General features: G+C 57.3%; 1 protein-coding gene across 3 annotated transcripts in view; it reads right to left on the reverse strand.

Annotated features, from left to right (window-relative positions):
* The window catches only part of Iqsec1 (IQ motif and Sec7 domain ArfGEF 1), a 179,699-nt gene extending 157,085 nt beyond the window's left edge, over window positions 1–22,614 (reverse strand). For 2 of the 3 annotated variants that reach the window (XM_026415072.2, XM_077793540.1), the window contains exon 1: window positions 22,394–22,614. In XM_026415072.2, coding sequence (XP_026270857.2) covers window positions 22,394–22,614 — 221 coding nt within the window. The remainder of the gene's footprint in view (window positions 1–22,393) is intronic. The other variant, XM_026415073.2, reaches the window with a different exon arrangement.
* Between the last annotated feature and the right edge of the window lie 3,573 nt (window positions 22,615–26,187).

A 26,187-nucleotide genomic window follows, 5' to 3' on the forward strand; every position in this document is an offset into this window, starting at 1 on the left:
TGGCCCCACGAGGCACTGGGGACAATCAGACGAGATTGGACATCCTTTCGTCAGCTCAGCACATATCTGTGCTGCTCCAGGCACTGGGGTGGCGTCCCCTTGGTGACCCAAACTAAAGATCTTCCTCCAGGCTGTCTGACTCCTGCACCGTCTGACTCCGTTTCAGGCTATCACTTTCTAAAAAAGAAGCTGATTAAAAAACAAAAACAGCCTTCGATAATTAAATACGACGATGTCAATTTTTTTTTGACACTTAGAAATCACTCCTTCTCCAAAGTGTAGAAACAGTTGAAGTCGCAACATTTACCCACCGATCGCCTAGTGATGATCAGCACATGTGTTTCAACCTGTCATTCCCACAGTGCACCCTGGGCTGGGCAAACAGGGGTGCCAAATAAATGTTTGCCATGTGGGTGAATGGAGAGGTGTACTCTGCCCCGAATAGCATGACTCCAAAGAGTGGACGGTGAATCTGTTGATTGTGCTTGTCACCCGGGGTTGTAAGTAACCCATCTAGACACTGCATACTGATCCCTGATCCTTCTCTGGGTGGCCGAGGTATGCAAGAAGCCAATGGCAAAAGAATCCTCTTTTCAGCAGGGATGAGGACACTTGAGGAGGAAGCAGAAGGCTTTGGAGCAAACCTTCCATCTTTTCTGGGTTTCCCAGCCAGCATTTCCACTGAGCATCACCAGAACATGCCTGAACCTCTAAAATAACACAGCACCATTTCTTTTTTTCTTTTTGGTCCCGGGAATTGAACTCGGGGGCACTCAGCCACTGAGCCCCCATCCCCAACCCTATTTTGTATTTTATTTAGAGACAGGGTCTCCCTGAGTTGCTTAGCACCTCGCTGTTGCTGAGGCTGGCCTCCAATTTGCGATCCTCCTGCCTCAGCCTCCCGAGCAGCTGAGATGACAAGTGTGTGCCACCGTACCCAAAAGTGTGCATAACGTCACCTCTGTCATCGTGGCTGGCCGAGGCGAGTCACTGAACCAACCCACACATATTTAAAGGGTGGCACATGGGTGTTCCCTTGGGAGGAGATGCGCTCCAAGGTCCCATTACCACGAGCTTTCCTGGAGTCAGGTAGAGGCAGACATGGCAGGAAATTGAGACCATTTCCAGATGAACCCACACTCCTCACGAGGAAGATGCTGGGACTCCAGTTTCTCACTCAAGCCCACTCTGCTGCAGGATGCTGGGGAACCCGAACGAGGAGGATTATCCCCGGCCGGAACTCCGAGGTTGAATGCCAGCTCTCTCCCACCCTAGCCAGGGCCAGGGGTCTTCCCCTACAGGGGTGATGTGATGATTCCTTGCCAAATAAATGTCCTGGGGATGTGCCTCAGTGACAGAGCACCAAGCATGAGACCCTGGGTTCCAGCCCCAGGACCAAAATCTGTTTCAAAAACTATCTGTAGAGCCGGGTGCATGCCTATCATCCCAGTGACTCGGGAGGCTGAGGCAGGAGGATCGCAAGTGGGAGGCCAGCCTCCACAACTCAGCAAGACCCTGACTCTAAATAAAAAATAAAAAGCGCTGGGGATGTGGCTCAGTGGTTAAGCACCCCTGCCCCCTCCAGCTCCGAGTTCTATCCACGCTGCTGTGTTCTGCAGTCAAGTTCAGAGGCTTGGCTAATTAGCATAAGACATGTTTACAAACAGGTTCTCAAGATGGTGATGTGAGGTGCTTGTTAATTCACATGACTGAGAGCAGGTTCTGATTGGTCGTCTGGCGCTACCTGTGCCCCGTCTCACAGAAGCCCTCCTGTGCCCTGGGTGGACAAGGCAGAACTAGAGCTGAGTTCTAATGGGAAGTGGGGTACACAGCCCGGTCCCCATTCCCACCTGGAGGGAACCGGGGAGGATTCTCATGTTCCCGATTCCCAGGCCTGGCCAGGGCATTCTGTCCCCCGGATGTGCCTCAGGTGACCCAGGAGGATGCAAACATCCCAACAGACCTTCCTGAGCCTCTGGAACTGGCCGTAGGGCTGTGGTGGCTGCCTGCCAGTCAGAGGCAGACCTTTTTTGGTACCAAAGATTGAACCCAGGGGTGCTTCACCCCTGAGCCCCGTCCCCAGCCCTTTTTATTTTTTTATTTAGAGACAGGGTCCTGCTGAGTTGCTCAGGGCCTCACTAAGTGGCTGAGGCTGGCCTCTAACTTGGGATCCTCCTGCCTCAGCCTCCTGGGATTACAGGCACATGCCACTGGGCCCAGCCTGTGTCTGATTTTTTCAAGACCCTCTGGGGAGGTCTGGGGGGTGGGTTGTTAACGCATCTGCAATGACCTGAGCTCCAAAATCGACTCAAGGTTACTAGTCAATGTGGCTGCCCACAGGGCTCTGCCATCCAGCTACGACCAACTCCACCGGCACCCGCCTGTTGGTGGGTCCCCCAGGTCCAGTCCCCCTTCTGTCCAGGGCAGCCAAAGGCACCCACTTCAGACCCCTGAATAAGCACTTGGGTTCCTACGACCTCACCTCCCTCCTTACCCACTTCTGGATGGTGGCCCTGAAAGCCCTGTGCCAACCCTTGGGTGACCTGTCCCCACCCGAGCTGGACACTCCATTGCCAGGCCTGCCCGACCTGGGCTGTCCCCTGGGACGCTGGCACCCCACAGCCATCCCCAGGGCCACGTGCAGGGCTGCCCAGTCCCCACCCCTGCAGATCCCTTCTCAGGGGATCTCGCTGGGCGGTCAGTGTTTTGTCCAAGGTCAGGGGTCATCGGCTGAACCCTCTTTCCCTGAGTTAGGCCTAAGGTCAAGTTCAAGTCTGTGGGAGTTGAGGTTTGGATATCACGATGCCCCTCCTGTGTGTGTTACGGTCCCCAGGGTTGGGGAATGTCCCCGACTATGTCAGACACTCAAGTTGGAATATTAACCCCGAAGTCATGTGTCACTGGAGGCTGGAGTCAGCCTTCATTCAGGAGGTCATTAGGACCAGATGAGTCCCCTCGGATGGCATTAGTGGCTTTATATGAAGAGGTAAAGAGACCCCAGCTAGCCTGCTTGTTCTGTGTCACCACACAATGTCCTCCACCAGGTCCAAGGCCCTCACCTGATGCCAGCACCATGTGCAGAGGACTCTCCAGCCTCCAAATCCATGAGCTAAATAAACCTCTATTCTTTTTTGATTTTTTTTTTTTGGTAGCAGGGATTGAACCCCCAGGGGTACTTAACCACTGAGCCCCGTCCCCAGCCTTCTTCATTTTTAAATTTTGAGACAGAGTCTCACTAAGTTGCTTAGGGCCCTGCAAAGTGGCTGAGGCTGGCCTCAACCTTGTGATCCTCCTGCCTCGGCCTCCCGAGATGCTGGGATGACAGGCGTGTGGCGCCTGGCGAGACACCTCTGTTCTCTATAAATGACGTGATGTGTGCTCTGCAGTTACAGTCACAGAAAACGGACGAGGACACCGGCCTGCTAAGCCTCCTCAGGTTCATCTGCCCCTTTAACCTACTTCCTGAACTGATCACTGCTCCCTGGACAAAGAGGGAATTCTAGGGGGTGGTACTTAAGGCCCTCCGTGTGTCCCCGCCTCCTGCCCTGACTCCACCCTGTGCCCAGACCCTGGGGCCACATAGGCTCAAGTGCTGCCCTCTGAGGCCTGGCCTCCCCTCCTCTGCACCCATCAAGACCCATCCTTCCCACCCACTTCTCCAGGGGTCCTTTCCTGGTGGCCATAAACCTCACGTCACCCTCCACCACGGGGGGCACTGGGACCTGACACTTTCCACTGAACAAACCGGGCACATAGTAAGTGCTCAGTGAACGCTTGTGGCTCCAGTAGGAGTGTCACCTTCTGCATTCACTAAGTGGAGAAGCCAAGGGACGGCTCGAGGTCTCACTCTGGTGGGCAGCCTGACCGCTGGCCACAGCGAAGCCCACGCACACACAATGGCTTTTGCGATGGAACTATCTTGGCGAGATGCATCCTCCCCCGGAGAGGCAGAGCCTGAGCCGGGGAAAGGCCCGTTTCCCAGGGCTGCGGGGCGGGCTGAAGGATGCAGGGCTTACAGCCTCATGTCCTGCCTAAGTGCAGGTGACGGGCGATCCCAGGACACCCATGACGCAGTCCCTCGGCCACGCCACACCGGCTGCCCTGGACCCCTCCCGGGGCCCCTATTCACCCGCCTTTGCTCCCGTCCCCCAGGGGATACTGCCAATGCTCATCTGCACCGGCCATGACCTCTGACCACCCAGAGATGCCAGGAGGGCGCAAGCAGGACACCACGGCTCAGCAGATGCCACCACAGAGAAGGTCAGCGGGGGCCGACCTTGTGGGGCTCGGGAGGAGTTTCTGTGCGCAGTTATTAATGACTTTATTTATCCACCAATATTTACTGCTGCTTGCGATTCAGCAGATCTGCTTTCAAAACATGACTAATGAGAGCAGGCGGCTGGCAGGAGGCTTCGGCAGGCAGGGACCTCGAAGCCAGAGTCGCCCCTGCCACACGCAACCCAGGTCCCACCGTGGGGAGTGGTTTGGGCGCTTTGGGCCTGGAGAATGGGGGTCCAGGGGGCTGTGGGGAGGAAGGGGAGTGGGAGGAGGAGGGGAAGAGAGGAAGAGAAAGAAGGGGGGGCCAGAGGACAGGAAGAGGAGGAGGAGGAGGAGGGGGAAGAAGAAAAGAAGATGGAAAGGGAGGGAGGAAGAGGAGCAGGAATAGGAAGAGGAGGAGCAGGAGGAGGTGGAGGAGGGGGAGGCCGATGAGGAGGAGTAGGAGTAGGAGGAGTGGGAGGAGGGGGAAAGAGGGAGGAGGAGGGGGAGCAAGAAGAGGAGGAGGAAGAGAAGCAGGAAGAGGAGGGGGAGCAGGAAGGGAGGGGGAGGGGAAGAGCAGGAGGAGGAGCACGAGGAGCAGGAGTGTGAGGAGGAGGGGGAGGGGGGAGGAAGAGGGGGGAGAGGGGGAGGAGCAGGAGGGAGAGGAGCAGGAGGAGGAAGAGGAGTAAAAAGAAGAAGATGGAAGGAGAGGAAGAAGAGGAGCAGGAATAGGAAGAGGAGGGGGAGGACGATGAGGAGGATGAGGAGGAGGGAGAGCAGGAGGAGGAGGAGGAGGGGAAAAGGGGGAGGAGGAGGGGGGGAGGAGGAGGAGCAGGATGAGGAGGAGCAGAAGGAGGGGAAGCAGGAAGGGGAGGGAAGGGGAGGAGGAGGAGCAGGAGGGGAGGGGGAGGGGGAAGAGCAGGAGGAGGAGGAGGAGCAGGAGGAGGAGGAAGAGGGGGAGGGGGAGGAAGAGGGGGAGGGGGAGGAAGAGGGGAGGGGAGGGGGAGGAGGAGGAGCAGGAGGGGAGGGGGACGGGGAAGAGCAGGAGGAGGAGGAGGGAGCAGGAGGAGGAGGAAGAGGGGGAGGGGGAGGAAGGGGGGAGGGGGAGGAAGAGGGGAGGGGAGGGGGAGGAGGAGGAGCAGGAGGAGGAGGAAGAGGGGGAGGGGGAGGAAGAGGGGAGGGGAGGGGGAGGAGGAGGAGCAGGAGGGGAGGGGGAGGGGGAAGAGCAGGAGGAGGAGGAGGAGCAGGAGGAGGAGGAAGAGGGGGAGGGGGAGGAGGAGGAGCAGGAGGGGAGGGGGAGGGGGAAGAGCAGGAGGAGGGAGGAGGAGCAGGAGGAGGAGGAAGAGGGGGAGGGGGAGGAAGAGGGAAGGGGAGGAGCAGGAGGGAGAGGAGGGGAGGAAGAGGAGGGGGAGAAAGAGGAGGGGGAGGAGGGAGAGGATCAGGAGGGAGAGGAAGAGGAGGGGGAAGGAGAAGGAGAGGGGGAGGGGAGAGGAGGGGAAGTGGGAGGGGAAGTGGGAGGGTGAGAAGCAGGAGGAGAAGCAGGAGAGGGAGGAGTGGGAGGAAGGGGAGGGAGGGGGAGGGGAGGGGGAAGGAGCAGGAGGAGGAACAGGAGAGGGAGGAGCAAGAGGGGGAGCAGGAGGGGGAGGAGCAGGAGGGGGAGGAGGAGGAGGAGGAAGAGTGGGAGGAGAGGGAGGAGGAGGAGGAGGGAGGGGGAGGGGAGGGGAGGAGCAGGAGGAGGAGGAGCAGGAGGGGGTGGGGGGAAGGAGGAGGGGGAGGAGCAGGGGGGAGGAGCAGGAGGGGGAGGGGAGCCGCCATCCTCACCCAGCGGGTCCTCTGGGGCACGCTAGTCCCCTGGGGCTCCGGGGCCCGACACTCCTGCTCCAAGCTTGAAGGCGGGCGGGGCGTGAGCTGCTGGATTCCTGCGCTGACATTTTGCAGGGAGCAGAGGGGGCGCGGAGTGCGGGTGGACCCCCAGATCTCCCCAGGAGCGGGGTGCCTCTTGGCCTTCATGGCGGTGGCTTCTGTCCCAGGCCACCCTGCCAGTCTCCGCCCAGTCGGGGCAGACTGCAGACTCCCACTCGGTGGCCATTCTGTCCCACACAGGCCCACGTGGCAAAGGCGGCCAAAGCCCTGAACTGGGGATGGCCCAGGTCCAGGTGCCACCGCCTCTGAGGTCACGGTGAGCTCAGGCATCTCCCCTGTGCCAGGCGCTGAGCAGCGGCTGAGGACACGAGACCTTGATGACCTCGGCCCTGACCCCAGCATCCTCCGGGTGAGAGGACATGGGTGTGGGAGACCGTCACCTGCCCTGAGCCTGGGGGACAGCCAACAGCAGAGAAGAGGCGACCCTGGACCAGGCAGCTGGAGGCTGGGGCGGAAGGGCCAGGAGAGGACCCGGGTCCTCTGGGCTGAGCCAGGCCACCGTCACAAGGCCACCAGGCGTGGGCCAGCAGTCCCCAGAGCCAAGGCAGCCGAGGCCAGAGACAGGCAGGCCTGGGCCTCAGAGGGCAGCAGGCACCACACCTGGTCCCTGACCACCTGCCCAGCACATGGCCAGCCGCCTCCCTGGCTCAGGCCCCAGGGGAGGCAGAGCGTGGAGGAGGACAGCGGCTCAGGACAGGGCAGCCAGGAAGCAGGGCCAGCTCCGCTCTCCAGGGACAAGAAGGCACAGCCCTAAACACCTATTTCCTCATCCCTGCCCCTGCCTGCAGTTACCACTGGATTAATCCACATCAGTGGATTAATCCATATCAGTGGATCCCACCTGGCATCCCCACGGGTCTTCTAAACAAGGCACCCCCAAGACCCCAGCAGGGGGATCCTTCTGGAAGTTATGGTTCTCTGGGGGCCACCAGCCCTGTGAGCATGACCCCGCATGGCTGCGTCCCCAGCAGGTCAGCAGGAGCCAGCGTACTGCCCACCCCACCCTGCACGGGCGCTTCATGGACTGGCCAGTGTTTCCTTAAGCGGGTTCCATCGACCTCCGACGACCCATCTTTGTCTCCATTTTACGGATGAGGAAACTGGGGCACAGAGAGGCTCTGTGGAGTACTCAAGGTCACACAGCCCTTCAGAAACCCCGCCCCTCAGGGTTACACAACAAAGCTCTGCTTCCACCCTGGCCATCCTAGGGGTGGCCAAATTGTCACCAGGGACCCAAACCAAGAAGGGCACTAGGCCCTCGTCGCTGTCCCAAGACAGACCCCAGGCCGCTGCAGGTCCACCTGAGCGCCATCATGGCACCAGGGCACGGCTTTGAGGGAACCTGAGCAGGAGGGAGGGAGGAGGGGACATCATGGAGCCCCACCAGACCACAGCAGACTGGAGAGCCACTCACTCGCCAGGGTCCGGCCATGTGACACCAGACCATAGCCACTTTTTTTCTTGGTCCCAGAGATTGAACTCAGGGGCATTTAACCCCTGAGCCCCGTCCCCAGACCTTTTCTTATTTTATTTAGAGACAGGGTCTCACTGAGTTGCTTAGGGCCTGGCTCAGTTGTTGAGGCTGGCCTCCCATCTTGCGATCCTCCTGTCTCAGCCTCCCGAGCCTCTGAGATTACAAGTCCACACACCGTGCCCTGCAGCTTTATTTTTAACAAGCAAGGGGGTGAGGCATGTGCCTCTGGGGCTCGAAAGCCCCGGTAATGACCAGCCATGTGGCCACCCGGAGGCCACCCCTATCCTAACGCCACCATTCCTCGGCCACAGTTTCCTCATCCGTAAAATGCAGAGAACACCACCTGCCATGGTGGGTCACGCAAAGACTGGTGAAATTCCGGGCGTATTTGAACTGACACAGGGACCCCATTCTGGGACACACCCCAAAGAGCGGAAAGCAGGTTTTAAAGAGAGAATATACACAACATTCAGAGCAGTGTCATTCACAACAGCCAAAGTCCCCTGACGGAGGGACAAGCAATTTTGGGTGTGTATACACGCTGGTAGATTCTTTGGTCTGGAGAAGAGTCAGGAATGGTGGCATATGCCTGTAATCCCAATGATTCAGGAGGCTGAGTCACGAGGATCACAAGTTGGAGGCCAGCCTCAGCAATTTAGTGAGTCCCTAAGCAACTTAGTGGGGACCTGTCTCAACATAAAAAAAAAAAATTAAAATGGCTGGGGATGTGGCTCAGTGGCTAAGCATCCCTGAGTTCAATTCCTCCTATCAAAAAAAAAGTTGAAGCAGGAAAAAATTACACAGATTTATCACAATTCTTAAAAATTAAACAACAGTCCTTTGGGGGAAAAAAGTACCTGCACACAGTAGGTGCTCAACTAACACCCAGCCCCAGCCAGCCTCCCCGCTGCCCCAAGACAGAGAAACACGGAGGACAGGGTGAGCACAGGGCTGGCCACACAGCTGGAGGAGCTGGCCGTCCCTCTAAGGCTCTCTGGTGGACAAGCTTGGTTCCAGCCATCAAGATCCATGTCCTCGTCCCTGCTCCTGACCGCCTGGGAGGCCAGTGTGGAAACGCCAGCTTCACACAGGCTTTGCACAATGTCATCAAGATCAAAAGATTGGCCGGGTGGATATAAATAGCCCCGGAGCTCTTGGCTTCTGAGCCGGTGGCGCGGCCAGGCCAGGTGACCCCAGCTGGCCTTCCTCGAAGCAGGGCCGAGCGGTCCTCCTCCAGGCTGTGCTCCCCGCCTGGCAGCCTCTGCCATCAGGTCGCGGTCTGAGAGCTCAGGCTGGTCCCCAAGCACAGGTCCCAGCCGGGCCACAGGACTGGCTTCCACCGAGTCCACGGACAGGCAGGACGGGCAGCCCTGGGCAGCGGGGCAGGCAGACTGTGATCCCACGGCCCAAACTGTCACCATGTCCGCTGTCCCCACCTGGGCCCCACCTGACTCCTACGGGGACCCTCATGGGTCTCCACAGCAGCGCCCAGGGACTCCTGCGGAGCTCTGGCCACTTGCTGTTGCCCTGTGCAGGTGCAGGCTTGGCCCCGCCCCACAGGCCCCGCCCCCCCCGGAGATTGACAGGGGCGGGGAGCCAGCCTGGCCCCGCCCTGTGGGAGACTGACAGCAGGGGGGGTGGGGGAGGTGCTTTGCCAGGGGGGTGGGTGAATGAACACAGAAGGTAATAGGGGAGGGGGAGGGGAGGGGGAAGGGGAGGGGAGGGGGAGGGGGAAGGGGAGGGGAGGGGAGAGGGAAGGAGGGGGGAGGGGAGGGGAGAGGGAGGGGAGGGAGGAGGGGAAGGGAGGGAAGGGGAAGGGGGAGGGGGGAGGGGAGGAAGGGGTGAAGGGGAGGGAGAGGAAGGGGGAGGCAGGGAGAGGGGGAGAGAGGAGAGAGGAGGGAGAGGGAGAGGGAGAGAGGAGAGGGGGAGGGAGGGGAGGGGAAGGGAGGGGTGGGGAGAGGGAGTGCAAGGGGGAGGGGAGGGAAGACAGCTGCCCATGTCCCTCTCTGCAGGAGAATGTCTGCAGGCTCTGTCCTGTTGGCTGTCTTTCAGTCTCTGTCCCTAAGTATCTGCCTCTTCTTCCCTCTCTATCTCTGTCTCTTTGTCTCTGTCTCTTCTTCTGTCTCTGTCTTATCTCTATCTCTGTCTCAGTCTCTGTCTCTCTCTCTGCCACATGGCTCTGGGTAAAAGGACCCAGAGCTCAGCTGTGATTCCATTCCACCCCCCAGAAGGGGTCCATACACCCATTCCAGGCCCCAAGGAGTGGCCCAGCTCCAGAAGGCCTGACCCTGTGTCCACCTGCCCCTGTCCAGGAGGCCTGGGCCTCACCCCTCCCCTGGGCTTGCACAGCTGCTAACCCACATATTCTCCTTGGAGGGGGCTCCTGCCCACCCCCCATGGCCACCCTGCCACACACCCCCCCTTCCGGCAGGCAGGGCCCCATCTGCGTGAGATACCCCATCCCCTGAGGGTTAGGGCCCAGGGGACCTCAACAGGCCCTCTGCATCCCCTAGTGGGAAGGGACCCACTCAGGGCTTCAGTTCAGCAGCTGTCCAAGATGGACTCAGCCCCTACTCCTCCTCAAACCCAAAGCCCTCGGGCTCCCAGAGGTGTGCTCCCAACATCTGATCACAGCTCACGATAAACATTGCTCTCATTATTAATAACTTTAGGATTAGGATCCATGACAAGGGATCAAAACAAGTGCATTCCCATCCGTATGATGGAGCCCTTGTCTTTACACTCCAAAATGCTTGCTTATGCCCCAGCCATCACATCCTCATTCCAGCCAAAATAATGCAGGCAAAGGAAATATTTCTGCCTTGTAAATACATGCCCAGGAAGCTGCTCACCCCACTTCTGCATATTTACTGGGCCACAATAAGCATAATTACCAGACATAATCACATAGGCATAATTACCAGGATGGCTTGAAATGATCTGTTTTCTGGTTCTCTCGTGGTCATTCTTGTTGAAGAAAAGAGGGAAGTGGATATTGGAAGGCAAGGAATAGTCCCAGCTGCGTATCTCACCCCTAGAAGATCCAGAGATCACCCCCCTTTCACCTCCAAGAGCCCTGTTAGTATTTTCCCCATAAGATCTGAAATAATAAGGAGTCTCGAACACACCCCGGGCTGCACAGGTGTGGCCCTAGGACAGGGCGCTAGTCTTACAAGGACCTTCCAGAAAAGGAAGCTTCCCGGGGCTGGAAACAGCAGCCACACCTGGCCCCGCACACAGCCGACCACCTCAGAGATGTTGAGTGCGCGTGGCACACGGGGGCACAGGAGGTGACAGCCATGGACCTCAATGCCACGGCCCCTGACCTCTGTGTGGCATTTGAGCGTGAGCTTGAGACCTCCCCAGCCATCTGCACCTTGGAAATATCCCAGGACCACCGCAGGTCCTGGCTGGAGAAGAGCCGAGACTTGGGCTGCTCAGCTGGGCAGGGTGAGCTGCAGGACCTGGCTCAGCTCAGCGTGCGCCAGCAGCCGCCCCAGCTCCCTGGTGGGGAGGGCGTGGTCTGTGTCCATCAAACTCCAGCCCCAGGCGGTCAGAGAGCCAGAGCTGCGCATGCGCAGAAGCTCTCACCTCCAGCAGTAATGCAAAGCCCACCCTCTCCCAAGGGGGCGCAAGAAGATCCCACGCGCCTGGCTCCCTACCCTGAGACCCCCGTAGCACAGCACAGAGCAGAAACTGTGAATGTCTGGGGCTCAGGGTCCCTCTTACCAGCAAGCGCTCTTTGCAGGCGAGAGAGCCAAGGTGACACTGCTTCCCCGCCAGGCTCTGAGGTCAAGATTCAGGAAGGCCCTGGGCACCTGGATGCAGCCCAGATGTCTCCTGCCCATGCACACCAACCCAGGAGAGCCTCCATCCACCTGTCATCCTAGCGGCTCTGGAGGCTGAGGCAGGAGGATGGGGAGTTCCAAGCCAGCCTCAGCAAAAGCGAGGTCCTGAGTCCTTCAGTGAGACTCTGTCTCTAAATAAAACACAAAATAGGGCTGGGGATGGGGTTCCGAGGCGAGTGCCCCTGGGTTCAATCCTCGGTACTCCCCACCCTCCCCCCCAAAAAAGAGCCTCTACCCATGGAAACTGGGTTTGGACTTTGCTACTGTCTGAATGTGGAGATGCCCCAGCTCCTAGGCTGAAATTCCTGCTCCAAGGCGATGGTGTTAGAAGTGGGGTCTTCCAGGGGTAATTAGGGCGGGGGGGGGGAAGAGCCCCCATAAACGGGATTTGTCTCTTCTAAAGGAGGCTCCAAGGAGCTGAACCTCTGAGCCTGACCCTCTGAGATCAGCCAGAAACTGCAGTCGGTGAATCAGCACGCAGGGCCTCACCAGGCACCCAGGCTGCCCGCACCTCCATCTTGGACTTCCTGACCTCCAGAACTGTAAGCAATCCATGTCGCAGCTCCTAAGCCACCTGTCCAAGGCCAGCCCTTGTGACAGTGGCCTCAGCATGGAGATGATCATCCCATGGAGAGATCAAAGAAGCTACCTTTACAACAGAATAGTCCAGCTGTCACCCCACAGAAAGAAAAGCTGTCCTTCCCAGACACCTCTGTTGAGCAGGAATTGGGGGCAGCTGGTGAAGAAAAATCTGGAAGAGGGTGATGAGCTGGCACCTCCCCAGCCGGGCCCTGAGCCCTGAGTCAGCACACTTCTTCCTTTCTTTTTTTTTTTTGGTACCAAGGATTGAGCCCAGGGGTGCTTAACCCCTGAGCCCCTTCCCCAGCCCTTTTTCTATTTTATTTAGAGACAGGGTCTCGATGAGTTGCTGAGGCTGGCCTCCACCTTTCGATCCTCCTGCCTCAGCCTCCCCAGCTGCTGGGATGACAGGCGTGGGCCACTGCGCCCCGAAGTCTTGAACGATTTTGATGAGGCTCTCTTACCTGAAGAAAGTTCTAGCCTACAGCACCACCGCATAGAATTTTATATATTGAAATTACATGCAGATACATATCGCCACATTATCATGTTATGCATATTGTAAAAGACCCCAGGAAAAGGACGACGAAGATTGAGATTAAATAATATGTGGAAATAGAAACTCTGACATGGTTTTTCCCTGGACCTCAAAGGACTGTGTTCTGCTTCCCCAGGGGTGTGCATGCTCCAGTTTGGAAACCCTGGCCTCTCCCACCCCACAACTGTGGATGTATATGAAACACGTCGCTTTAAATATGTTTGCATGGGGCGGGGCTGAAGGTGAGTGGGGCGTGGCCACTACCTGCCCCAGAGAGGGAGAGGCAGGTACCTGGGAAAACAGTGGTCAAGAGTGAACAGAAGCCCCCACGGGAACCCAGGTCTGCAGCAACACACACAGTCATGTGCAAAGAAGACTTACTTATTCTGGCATGAATCAAAAATGATAAAAAGTCTAAGATGGAAGCCCATCCTTCAAGCAGATTCAAAAGGCAGGAGGCTGAGGTAGGAGGATCGCGAGTTCAAAGCCAGCCTCAGCCAAAGGGAGGCCCTGAGCAACTCAGGGAGACCCTGTCTCTAAATAAAACACAAAATAAGGCTGGGGATGTGGCTTAGTGGTTGAGTGCCCCTGAGTTCAAGGTGTGGCCAGGGCCTTCCAGGTGGACGGAAGGGCACCCATCTGGGACCAGTGACAGTTCAGGGGGGCTGGTGCCAGATGAACCAACCAGTAGGCACCTGGCCGCCCCGCCCGGATAAGTTTGTGAACCGGAGTGCATTCAGACGCACAACCGTGTCTGTGGCTGGCTTAGTTTCCCGTCTGTGGCTGTAACACAACGCCTGAGACCAGGTGGTTTACAAAGAAGAGGGGTTCGTGTGGTTCAGGGTTGTGGGAGTTGGGACAGTCTAAAGGCCTGGTGCTGGTGGCATTCCTGCTGCACCTGAGCACGACAAGGGCATCACGTGGGCATGGTGAGACACAGGGCACACTGGCTTGGGACTCCCTCCCTCTTCTTATAAGGCCACTAACACCACGACTTGGGGGCCCCACCATCATGACCTCATCTAGTTACCTCCCAAAGGCCAACCTTGAACACTGTTAACGTTTGGCAACTAAGTTTAAGGATCCCACATGAGGTTTCCTGGGGAGACACTGAAAGTGTCTGGTGGGCACAGGGCAGGTGATGATTCTCCCAGAACCCTCTTCTCTGTGGCTGCCTTGCCTCAGGATGCTATTGGGAGGTGGTGGAGCCTTTAAGGGGTGGAGCCTAGTGGGAGTCCTTAGGTCATTGGGGGCGTGGCCTTGAACAGAACTGTGAGACCCAGCTCTCTTCCTCTCCCTTTCAGCTTCCTGGCTGCTGCAAGGTGAGCACCTTATTCCTCCACATTTCCCTCCCTGATGTCCTGCCTCAGCACAGGCCCAAAGCAAGGAGAACCAACCGATCATGGACTGAAACCTCCAAAACCATGAGCCAGAATAAAGCTTTCCTCTTTTTAATTTTGCTTGTCTCAAGTATTTTGTCACAGTCACAGAAAACGGACTACCAGAGGAATCCTGCATAGATAGGTCCTCACAAGGGGCTGGGCTGGGCTGCTGCATTCTACTCAGAGAGAAGCAAGAACAGGGCACACCACTTGAGGGCAAACCACACGAGAAACGTCACCAGACTTGGAGGAAGGAGGATGACAGTGTAGGATTGGAGCAAACCACGTGTGGAAGATTAAAAAGACTTCTGCAAATCTTGGCTCTAAGGCCTGGCCAAACTTGGACCTGCAAAATCTTGAGATAGAATCAAATGGTGGTTGTTTTAAGACTCTGAATTTTAACTTGCTACACAGCAACAAAGAGCCATCACACTCAGAGCAACCGACCGGATGATTGACTGACTCAGTCATTCAATACCTACTCATTAAAACCTAACCCGAGGCAGGGCTCCTTATAGGAACAGCAGAGACAAACCATCCACTCTCCTTGTCCCCAGGGAGCTTCTGGGCTGGTTCCTTGGTGTCTACCCAGTTTGTCATGGTCCCACATCCGTGTCTGGCCATTCTCTGCCCCCAGGGTCTGTCACTTCTGGACCTCATTCTGCCTTGGAATGATGGGCTTTATTCCCTGACCAGTTCCTTCCCTTAGTCTTGTTCTCTCTCTCTCAGTGAGAATAAGAAATGTGGGGTGTTCTGTCTCTGGAGCCAGTTCTATTAAGCTCTAAAAAGTCCCTTATGAACTACAATAACCAAGAAGAAAATGAAGATATTGTATTAGAAAACATCTAAGGCTGGGCACAGTAGCACATGCCTGTCATCCCGGTAGCTTCGGAGGCTGAGGCAGGAGGATCACAAGTTGGAGGCCAGCCTCAGCAACTTAGAGAGACACTAAGCAACTCAGGGAGCCCCTGTCTCTAAATAAAATACAAAATAAGGCTGGGGATGTGGTTGAGTGCTCCTGAGTTCAATCCCTGGTACCAAAAAGAAAATGTCTACCTCAAACAAAAGAAAAGAATTGTAGAGGAATAGAGGAAAAGAGACCCCAGATGTATAAACAACAAAACTGTATAAATAAATCCCTCCTTTTCAATAATTACATTAAATGTAATGGATTAAACACTCCAGTCAAAAGACAGAGACTTGCAGAAATGAATAGAAAACAACAACATAATTCCATTATATGCCATCAAGAGCCTCATTTTAGATTCAAACAGGTTAAAAATAAAACAATGAAAGAAGATACATCCTGCAAATAGTAACCAAAAGAGAGTTACAGTAGCTCTATTAATATATACAGACAAAATAGACTTTATGAAAAATATTGTTACTATGAACAGAGAAGAACATTTTATAGCAGTCAAAGAGCCAATCCAACAAGGATGCACAGCCATCATAAACACATAGGCACCAAACAACAGAACCTCAAAATACATAAAGCAAAAAACTGACAGAAATACAGGGAGAAATAGACAATTCAAGAGCATCAGCTGGGAACATCAATACCTCGTTTTTTTTTTTTTTTATCATAGAAGGAAGCAGCAAATCAACAAGAAAATAAAAGAGTAACAACACCACAAAGCAACTAGACCCCACAGCAGTGTCTGTCGGTACTTATCCCTGAGCCCAGCTCACCCTAAGGGCCACAGAGGCCAGTCCATGGGTGAGATTCAAATGGGGACAGTCAAGGTTACTCTGGACACTCCTCTGGCCTCAAGATGAGAGCTGGGTGCAACTAGAGCCTCAAGAAGGCAGGACAAAGGTGTAGGTAAGCCTTTGGGAGGGGATAGAACCTTCCAGGTATTCCTGCTTTTTAATGGGAAATTGTCCATTCAGTTTGGTTTGGTTTGGTACCAGGGATTGAACCCAGGGGCACTCAACCCCTGAGCCCCATCCCCAGCTCTATTTTCTATTTTATTGAGAGACAGGGTCTCCCTGAGTTGCTCAGGGCCTCACTAAGTGGCTGAGGCTGGCCTCCACCTTGTGATCCTCCTGCCTCAGCCTCCCGAGTTGCTGGGATGACAGGCATTGCGCCCACTGCAACCCGCCCAGTCGTTTGGCTCTTTGCAGATGTGATGCTCTTGATCCAAATGGGTACGCAGAGCAGCAGGACATCCACCTAACGTGTGCTCCCAACCAGCAAGCTTGGGGACAAAGCCAGAAGAGGGGCACCGGTCCCAATCCTTGCATTTGACCTCGTGTCTGAAGCAAATCTTGCAGAAATGAGAATATGCAAAAATGCACGGGCCCTTCTGCCCAGAGCTCTCTGGGAGCTTAGCAAATGCTTGCATTTGGAACAGGGAACTCGGGCCAACTCAAGGAGTAGCGCCCGGCTGTGCTGTGGGCTTGGAGACCGCTTCCTGGGTCAACTGACCAGCTGGGGGCCACCACCACTGGCTGTTTGGCTCTGCGGCAAATGGGGCTGTCAGCATCAAAATGACTTCCCCAAGGTGACCCAGCTAGCCATTGAGAGCCAAATCCCTGCTCAAAGTTTAAAGCCGAAGCTGTCTCTGGGCGGGTGAGCCGGAGTCACTGTGGGTTCCCGAAGCCCAAAATCTGGTAGGTTGACCAGACCACAGTTGGAAACAGCTTCATGAACAGCTCTGGAGCCTGGGTTCCGGGGACATAGGGATCTGGGTGTAAATCCTGCCTCTGCCACTGGGTGACTGTGAACAAATAACTCAACCTCTCTGACCCTTGGTTTTCTTTTTTCTTTTTTCCTTTTTGTTTGTACCAGGGATTGAACCCAGGGGTGCTCAATCCACACCCCCAGCCCTTTTTAAAAATATTTTATTGAAAAACAGGGTCTCGCTGAATGGCTCAGGGCCTGGCTAAGTGGCTGAGGCTGGCCTCGAACCTGCGATCCTCCTGCCTCAGCCTCCCAAGCCGCTGGGAGGACAGGCGTGCGCCACCTCACCCCCAACTGAGACTTGGTTTTCGCATCTGCAAGATGGGATGCTAACACTTGCAGAGCTAGGGTGTCCACGGAGGGACTGAGGAGAACGTCCATCACGTGTCTGGAGCACTGAGCCCAATTCCTGGGCCTCGGGAGGCGCTCTGCCAGGCTCACCGTCCACGTGGTGCTAAACACCCCCACGGGCAGAGACGGAGGCCATAAAGCAAATATTGCAAAACCTTAATTATGGAACGTGGAGGGAGGGAGGCGGGCCTCACTCTGCACGGGCCTCGCCCCAGCTGTCCGCTGACCCATTGGATCTCACAGTTCCAGGGCCCAGAGGTGGCCCCGATGTCTGATCTCCCTGTAGGGAAGTAGCCCCTCTCTCTTTTGGGGGGTACCAGGGACTGAACCCAGGGGTGCTTCACTCCTGAGCCCTGTCCCCAGCCCCTTTTTATATTTTATTGAGAGACAAGGTCTCCCTGAGTGGCTCAGGGCCTCACTAAATGGCTGAGGCTGGCCTCCAACTTGCGATCCTCCTGCCTCAGCCTCCCGAGCTGCTGGGATGACAGGCGTGGGCCACCGCACCTGGCCACCCGGCTCATTTATTACTGTGACAGCTGTAGGGCTGGGGCTTTGACATCGTTGCAACGTCGGAGTTCCTGCAAGTGTGTCTGCAGCAGGGGACTGACTAGGTGCCCAGAGGGCTGGAGGGTCCCCAGTGCCCAGCTGGGCAGTGGGGGTGGGGCAGGCATTGTCCAGGGCTTGGCAACTGTCATAGCCGGCCCTATGCACCCCACCTGATTCCCAGTCCTCACCGGCCTGGAGGAGGGGCCAGACCGAAGCCCCCAAGGTCCCCAGGGGCTGGGAATTCTGGCTCATGTCCCTCGGTGTGGCTTGGTCCTTGGGGACTGGGGACCACAAACGACACGATGAGCTGCCCAAAACGACGTCACACACAGAACAGCTGACAAATAGCCACCCGGCCGACAGGGGAAAAATTGCTGATGTCCCCAAGTGTCTGACGGCAGGCCTGTACACTGTGACCAACCAGTCACACTCTCCTGACACCCCCCCCCCCCCCCGCAAGGCCTGAAGATCTGAGATCTGGGCAGGGCACCCAGCCCAGAGGGAGGACTCCAATCGGAACCGGGAGCAGTGCTGGGCTGCCTCTGGCGCCCGGCACCCTCTCTGATCCTCTGGGCTCCTGCTAGATCAAAGAAGCATCCTCTGATTGATTTCCCAGGTTGTAAAATAATCATTTGCTCGGCTCGTCAGACGGCGGGGGGGAGAGAGCGTCAGAGACTCCCTTGCCTTTCTGCAGACGCTTTGCTGCCATCACGGGAAAAACAGGACCGGCTCACCCGCCCTCCACCCTCGGAGTCTGCGACATTTTATCCAACCAGGACCCGTGTCCCAAAGTGTGGCGCAGTCCGTTCCTGACCAAGGGACCTCCTCCCCGACACTGGATACAGGCTTTATCTCGCCCGGGAGAACAAGAATCAGTCTTTAATGAAAACATGAACACAGTGTCTCCTGCCACAGTGACGGATCAGAATAAGGTCCCCTACTCTTTTTTTTATTTTATTTATTTTTTGGTACCAGGGGGTTGAACCCCAGGGCGCCTAACCACGGAGCCCCGTCCCCAGCCCCCCTTTTTTATGTTTTATTTAGAGTCGGGGCCTCACTGAGTTGCTTAGGGACTTGCTCCCTGGCTGAGGCTGGCCTCCCATTTTCGATCCTCCTGCCTTGGCCTCCTGAGCTGCTGAGATGACAGGCATGTGCCACCGTGCCTGGTGGTCCCCTAGTTCAGGTGGGAGAGAAGGTACACAGAGTGTCCCTCTGATGCTATGTACGCCCCCAGGACCCCAGCTTTGGTACCTCCAGCCACTCTGGAGAATGACAGGGGTCTCAGAGGCTCGTGGCTGGGACTCTCCTAAGCAGGACTTTCTGTGCCGTCCGCTGGCCGCCCATCGGGACCGGCTGGTTTCGCCTTGCCACCCCCTCTTCCCCGGCCATGCCTGCATGTGCCTTCAGATGATGTGCCACCACCATGGTTAATGTCACAGCGAACCCAGAAAGAGGGCCTGTTTGGTAAGTCAACAGAGACTGTCTGCCTGCCACGGGAAGCCTCCCCCGGAGTGAGTCACCGGCTCAGAGCCTCGGAAAAAATGTCCTCTCTGAGTGATGTGTGATGTGACAGCCCTCGCGGGCTGCAGGGGACGAGAACCCAAAGAGGCCACTCCAGGGCCCCTCCCCAGCCTCCTGAGGCTGGCCTTTGGTTCTGCCAGGAAACTCCCAGGGATCAAAGGCTGGACAGGGGCCGGCTCCTTCAACCCCGGGCCCCTCCACCCGGCCACCTCCAGAGCCCGCCTCGGGGACGAGACCCCACAGGGCAGGAAACCTTGCAGCTGGCTGTCCCCCAGGACTGAGGCCGGAGACGTGGCACAGAACCCCTGGGGACCATCTGATCACCTGATGGCATGATGGGCAGGCGGTGGGCAGGTAAGAGCCGAGCCAGGCTGCCCGGGGCTGAGCCCTGGATCTGCGTCTTAGCCAGATGGCGGAGCTGAGCCAGGCACGGGACGTCACTGAGCCTCAGTTCCACACCTGTGCAGGGGGCACGGCGACCCTATCTGCCTGGTAGGAGTGGTGAGGTGGTGACATGAGCTGACGAGGGCCACAAGCCGCGTGGGCATGCAGGAGGCCCCTAGCGGACCAAGCCACGACGCCTGGCATCCCAGGGCTCCGGAGGCTGAGGCAGGAGGATCTTGAGTTCCAAGCCAGCCTCCGCCAAAGGGAGGCCGTGAGCAACTCGGGGAGATCCTATCTCTAAATAAAATACAAAACACGACTGAGGATAGGGCTCAGGGGTCAAGAGCCCCGAGTTCAGTCCCTGGTACCAAACAAACCAATAAAAAGTCCCATGTGACTCTAAGGAAAAGTGCTCTTCAGTCAACCCTCCCCCTGAAGTGTCACCCACTCAATAAATACCCACCTGGTGGGTGCCCAGCTCTAGTGAGAGGAGACGAGTTCTAGACAGATGATTAGGGTGCAGTCCCCCCCCAAAACTCTGGCCGCAGCCAACCTTAAGGCAGCAAGAGCCCTCACAAATCCCTGTGGCTCTTGCCTGTCCCCGGTCCCTTCCTCATGGTGACATCCTGCAGCGGTGGCTGGAGACACGCAAGAGAGCTCTCTGAGAAAGACCTTCCGATTTTCAAAGCGTGGAAACTTCTAGCAGAACGCCCAGCTGTCACCTCCGGGAGTTCCACCATGGTGGCATGTCCCGGGGTCACCTGCCGGGATGTGCAGAGCAGGGACCTGGGCCCAAGTCCACGGGGGCCACTTTCCTTTCTCTGCGGAAGACCCATCTTCTCTGTCCCCAAGCCTATCGATGACACTTCTGCATACAGCAGGTGCTTAATAAACACTCTCAGGGCCCAGGGGGCGGTTCTCGCGGGCTCCTCGGATGGGCAGTGGGCCTCGTGCCATCTAGGTTCTGCAAAGCAGCCCCCAGAGCCCCCAAGGTCATGGGCAGGCCTCGGACACCGGGTGTACATCTGTCCATCTGTCCATCTGTCTGCGTGAGTCTCCTGCCGGGAGAGAGAGCTTTCCCTGCCCAGAGGCTGGGAAAGGGCTCAGAAGCAGGAAAAGAGGGCTGGTCCCCTCTGTCCCCCACCGCCGTCCCCGTTCCTATTCTAGTTACTCAGAGCCTTGCTCCTCTCCGTCCGGTCCTGGGGCCAGCCACATGGGACCTCCCTGGGCCTTGATCAAGGAGGGGACTCCCCAGCCTGCAGCAGACCCCTGGGTCGGAAACCGCAGCTCAGTGAGATGCTGCAGCCTTGCTATGAAAGTTTGAGCTTGGAAGCTGTCCTCCGCCGGGCTACAAGCCAGGGCTCAGGGCCACCCTGCCTCCCCAAGGGGGGTGCCAAACTTTCTATTTTCTTTTTTTTTTTTAAGGTGACAGGAGCTTTGGCTGTGCCTCACCAGGGGGAAGCCAGATGGAGCCGGGCACTCACATCCCCAGCTCCCTCCCTGTATCCAGGGTCAAGGCCACTGGCTGGACACACACACACTGGGGATTCCCCACCGCAGGGAGGACACTGTCTCTCAGAATTCTCCTATCTCTACGCTCTGTCTGGTCACCAAGGGTGACTTTGAAGAGGAAAAAAGGGGTGTGGTGTGGAGGCATCTGCCGACCAACGTGTGTCACTGTTTCCTATGAAAACAGGGACACATGTCCGTGCCCTGGTGCTGCTTCCTTAAGCTACTAGAGAGTTCGCCTGGACAGTTGGGCCTTCTGTCCCCATCCTCGGGCGGGCGGGTGAGCAGGAAGGGCTCCACCCTGCAAGCTGTACCAGCTGACACCCCCCCCCCCAGGGAGGGGACTGGATGATGGAGTCTCAGAGCTAAGGGCAGAGAGCACAAAGAGGCTGCAGGGTCCCTGCTTTCTCAGAGACATCTGCAGAAGGATTCTGTTCTACCTCCCGGAGGAACAGAAAGCAGGAGTCGGCCACCCCAGCCTGCCACTCACCCACACTCTGCCTGTCCTCCCAGAGCCCAGCAAGAGTCAGGGCTCCAGGCAGGAGACTGGCAGGTGGACCCTGGGGGCCACAGCTTGGAGCGGCCCCACCTTGGGCTGGGGGTACACACCCTGCACCCCGCCCTGGGAGTCAGGAACACCCCGCACTCTGGAGCCAGTGCAAACCCTCCCCCTGTCCTTTCTCTCCCAGGACGCCTGTCCTGGAGCTACTGACCACTGCCGCTCCCCCTGCCTCACACCCAGGGTGCTTTTCTGGACCAACACCAGTGGCCCAGGGGGTCCCAAAGACAGAAGGACAGAGGGCGCAGGAACCCCACCCAGGTCACGAAAGCCTTAAACCTCCAGCCCCGCCCCAGATGGCACCCGCACTCCAGCCGGCAGGGACTGCGCTGGGTTCCCACGACACCCGAGGAGCCACACAGCCCCGGGGCCTGGGAGCTCGCGGGGACAGCGGGAAGTCCCTCCCTGACCCCAGCTTAATCCTTGCTCCGAAATAGCCCGGGTAATCCCAGGGCGAGGCGGGCGGGGGAGTTGGCCCCGGGGCTGTGGCGGAAGAGCCCAGGCGACTAGGCGACAAGGGCCAGATCGTCCCGGGCTGGATCGAGCACGGGGGGCCCCTTCGGGCCACGCGCGATGGGGCACGACTCGTCCTGGCCCCTCGCGGAGCGGGAGCCGCACCTGCTGCGCCCCCTGCCCTGCGCGTCCGCCCGGGGTCCCCGGCGCCCAGAGCCCCGGGTCCCCGCTCGCGCGAGGCCGGCGATGGCCGGGAGTGGGTCCGCGGGAGCCCGGGTGGCGGCGCCCTGGCAGCGCCGGGTCCCCGCCCAGGGGCGACCCCGCGGGAGGGACGCGCCCGGCGGGCCCCGAAGTTGGCGCGCCCGCCCGCCGGTCCCGCTTACTTGTCGCGGCGGCCGCCCAGCTCCGGGAGGGCGCACGCGGCCAGGTGTCGCCGGTGCCGCTCCAGCAGGCCGGCGTTCTCCCGGCTCAGCCGCGCCACTTGGCGCTCCAGCTCCTCGATGCGCCGCCGCCGGCGCGCCAGCAGCTCCTGCTGCGCCGCCACGATGCGGGTCAGCTCCCGCAGGGACGCGGCCGCCCGGCCGGGGGGCGCGGCGCCCGCCATGGCCCGGGCGCGCCGGGCGAGCGGGCGGCGCGGCCACGGCGCGGGGACGGCGGGCGGCGGCGGCGGCGGCGGCGCGGGGCTCGGCCCGGGGGGCGCGGCGGCGGGGCTGGCGCGGCCCCGCCTCGGCTCCCGCCTCCGCCCGCGCCCGCGCCCCGTCCGCGCCTCGCCGCCCGCGCCGCCGCGCCCCGCTGCCCGCTGCGCGCTGCGCGCTGCCCGCTGCCCCGCCGACGCGCCCCCGGGGGCCCGGGAGGGCGCGGAGCTGCGGCCGCCGCGGGCGGCGAGGAGTTTTGCAAAGTGCCGCTGCGACGCGGGCGCGAGCGCGGGAGGCGGAGGCCGAGGCCGAGGGCGCCGCCTGCCGGACCCGCCTCTGCGCCCGCGCCCGCCGCCTGCCGCGCGGGGACACGGGGACGCCGGCCCGCGGGAGGGCGCGGGGAGCGGGGCGCACCGGCGCTCGGAGGCGCTCGGAGGCGCTCGGGGGCCGGGCTTGGCGCACTCAGGGTCGCCGCCCGTGGGAACTGAGCTCCCCCCAGCGTCCCCCGCTGCTGCACCCGGAAGGTGGCCCGCCGCTCCTGGTGGCTGTCGTGGCACCCCCGAGGCCCTCCACCCGGGCTTCCCAGTCCGGAGCTGGCCCGCGGATCCAGCGATGCCACACCTGGGCGCTGGCCTTAAGACCCGCAGCAGCAGATCGTGACCCCACGGAGACACCGCACTCCCTCGCCCTTCATGGCTCTGAACATTTCTTAGGGACTCTCATCTTTTTTCTTTCTTGGCTGTTTGAGGTTTGGCTTTGCAGAGTCCTTCGGGCTGAACTCACTTCTGCTCTGTCTTCTTAAACACGGAGGCAATTTCCATTGTTTCCGTGGCCCACGTGGAAGGCTAGAAATCCGCCTCTAAGTCAAGCTTTAGCTCCATCTCCGAACATTCTAGAACGTTGTGACTCCCCACCCCCCAACCCCACCCCATCCCATCCCATGCTGGGCATTGAACCCAGGCCTCTTCACCACACCAGGCGGGCACTCTACCTACCGAGCCACAGCCCCAGGTCTGTCATGGATGTTGTGAGAGTACAGCTGGGTTTTGAGGCTGGCCTTGCACGTATCAGAATGATTATTTTTTTTAATTAAAAAACATCAAGTCGGGTATGGTACGGATGCTTAACCCCTGAGCCCGGTCCCCAGTCCTTTTTATTTTATTTACAGACAGGGTCCCGCTGAGTTGCTCAGGGCCTTGCTAAGTGGCTGAGGCTGGCCTCCAACTTTTGATCCTCCTGTCTCAGCCTCCTATGTCAGTGGGAGGTGCTGATCAGGATTTAACAGCCAGATGAAATTCCAACTAGAAGCTCTTGCCCATTTCACATATTGTGAAGATTACCACCATGGCCAAGTTCATATTACCACCATGGCCAAGTTCAAGGTGTCAGTGTGACCTCAGGGGCCAGGTGGAGCTGGGATGAAGAAGTCACAGGTGGCCATCTGGGGTTGAGCCACAGGATGTCACAACAGCACATGACAAATGCTGGACTTGCCTGATGATGACTGATCATGAACTTGAACTTGACAGTACCAATAACATGCTGGGCGACAGTGCTTTCCCTTTGGGTCAAGGAGAATTGACAGCTGGGGGCAAAGACTCCACCACCTGCCCAGCCCCTCCCACCCTGTTCTGCAGTGTACAGGCCCAAGCAAGTCTCCCAAAGACAGCCTGTGCCTCCTTCTGTCTCTGAAAGTCTTTCTCCTTGACCCTTAGATTGCTAGTTTGGCTGGGTATAGAATTTCAGGTTAAAAACCAATTGCCTCAGAACTTGGAAAGATCGGCTCTGTTTTCCTCTATCACTGAAGGCTGCTGGTACAAGGCTGACTCTCATTCCTTTGAAGAAAAGATTCTCTTTGGTGGGCTGGGTAGTACTATTCCTGACCAGGACATTTGGAAATGTAGTGGGGGACAATTTGGGGTCATCCCGATGACTGGAAATACTCTAATATTCAAGGCACAAGGGCGTGGGATACCACACGCAGACAAGTCCCGGTAAAAAACGATCACACCCAAATTGCAAAAAAAAAAAAAAAAATCAATAGTTGATTTCAAAACTTATTATAAGCAAGAGCAATCAAACTGAAAGGTAATGGGAGCTGGGGTTGGGGCTCAGTGGCAGAGCGCCTGCCTAGCATGTGTGAGGCACTGGGTTCCATCCTCAGCACCACATATAAATAAATAAATAAATAGAGGTGTGACGCTCATCTACAACTAAAAATATATTTTTTTAAAAAAAATGAGCAGTACGGTGTAAAGCTAGACACATACGTGAAGAGAATACAAGAGAGTCCAGGAGTAGACCCACACACGCCATGCTGATCAACTCTTGACAAAGATGCTAAACCAACTTAATAAGAGAAAGGACAGTATTTCAACAAATATTGAAACTGGATATCCATATGCAAAAGAATGAGCCTCAACCCAGACCCTACATTATTATTATTTTGGGGGAGTAAGTACCACAGATTGAACTCAGGGGCCCTAGACCCCTGAGTCCCAACCCCAGCCCTATTTTGTATTTTATTTAGAAACAGGGCCTCCCTGAGTTTCTTAGGGCCTCACTTTTGCCGAGGCTGGCTTTGAACTCTCGATCCTCCTGCCTCAGCCTCCCCGAGACGCTAGGGATTCTACGTGTGCACCACTGTGTCGAGCCAGACTTTACGTTATTGATAGAAATTAACCGATTAAATGGTAAACCTCCATGTGAGAACTAAATTGAGAGAGATTCTAGGAAAAAACTATAAGAGACAATCTTAATGACGTTGAGGTTGGCAAAGATATCTTAAATACGAGAAATAGAAGCACAAACTCTGGGGAAACAAAATCGATAAACTGGACTTCCTCATAATGAAAACCTCGCTCTTCAAAAGTGGCTGTTAAGAAATAGAAAATCCAGGGGCTGGGCTGGGCTCAGAGGCCGGTGGGTCGTCTAAGCAGGTGAGGGGCACTGGGTTCCATCCCGGGCACCACATGAAAATAAATAAATACATAAAGAAAATAAAGCTCTAAAACGTTTAGAAAAACTGCATCTTTACAACTCAATAATTAAAAGACAAATAACCCCATTTGAAATGGGAAAAGGACTTGAATAGACATTTATCCTAAGAAGATAGAACCAGTTCATTACTAGCCACCAGGGAAATACAAATCAAATCCACGAGATACCGCTTGCACCCACTAGGGTGGCAGGAATAAAAGTCACAGACAATGACAGATAGGGGTGTCGATGTCAAAAATTGGAGCCTTCCCTGGGCGCGGTGATGCAAACCCGTCATCCCACCAGCTCAGGAGGCTGAGGCAGGAGGATCGCAAGTTGGAGGCCAGCCCTGGATGACTCTCCTCTTTGAGCTCCACATTTGTCACCTGTAAATAGGACACAGGATGTTACTCTCCTTGCCGGGCACCTGAGGAGGAATGAGATCACCTGCGTGCACAGAGAAGGTGCCTGGCGCTTTAGGGGGTGTGGCTTTGTGGCATCAGGGACCAAATCTGGGCCTTCCAAGTGCTAGGCAAGCCTCTCCCACTGTGAGGTACAGCCAC

This window comes from Urocitellus parryii, chromosome 16 (genome assembly GCF_045843805.1).
Source record: "Urocitellus parryii isolate mUroPar1 chromosome 16, mUroPar1.hap1, whole genome shotgun sequence".
Classification (NCBI taxonomy): domain Eukaryota; kingdom Metazoa; phylum Chordata; class Mammalia; order Rodentia; family Sciuridae; genus Urocitellus; species Urocitellus parryii.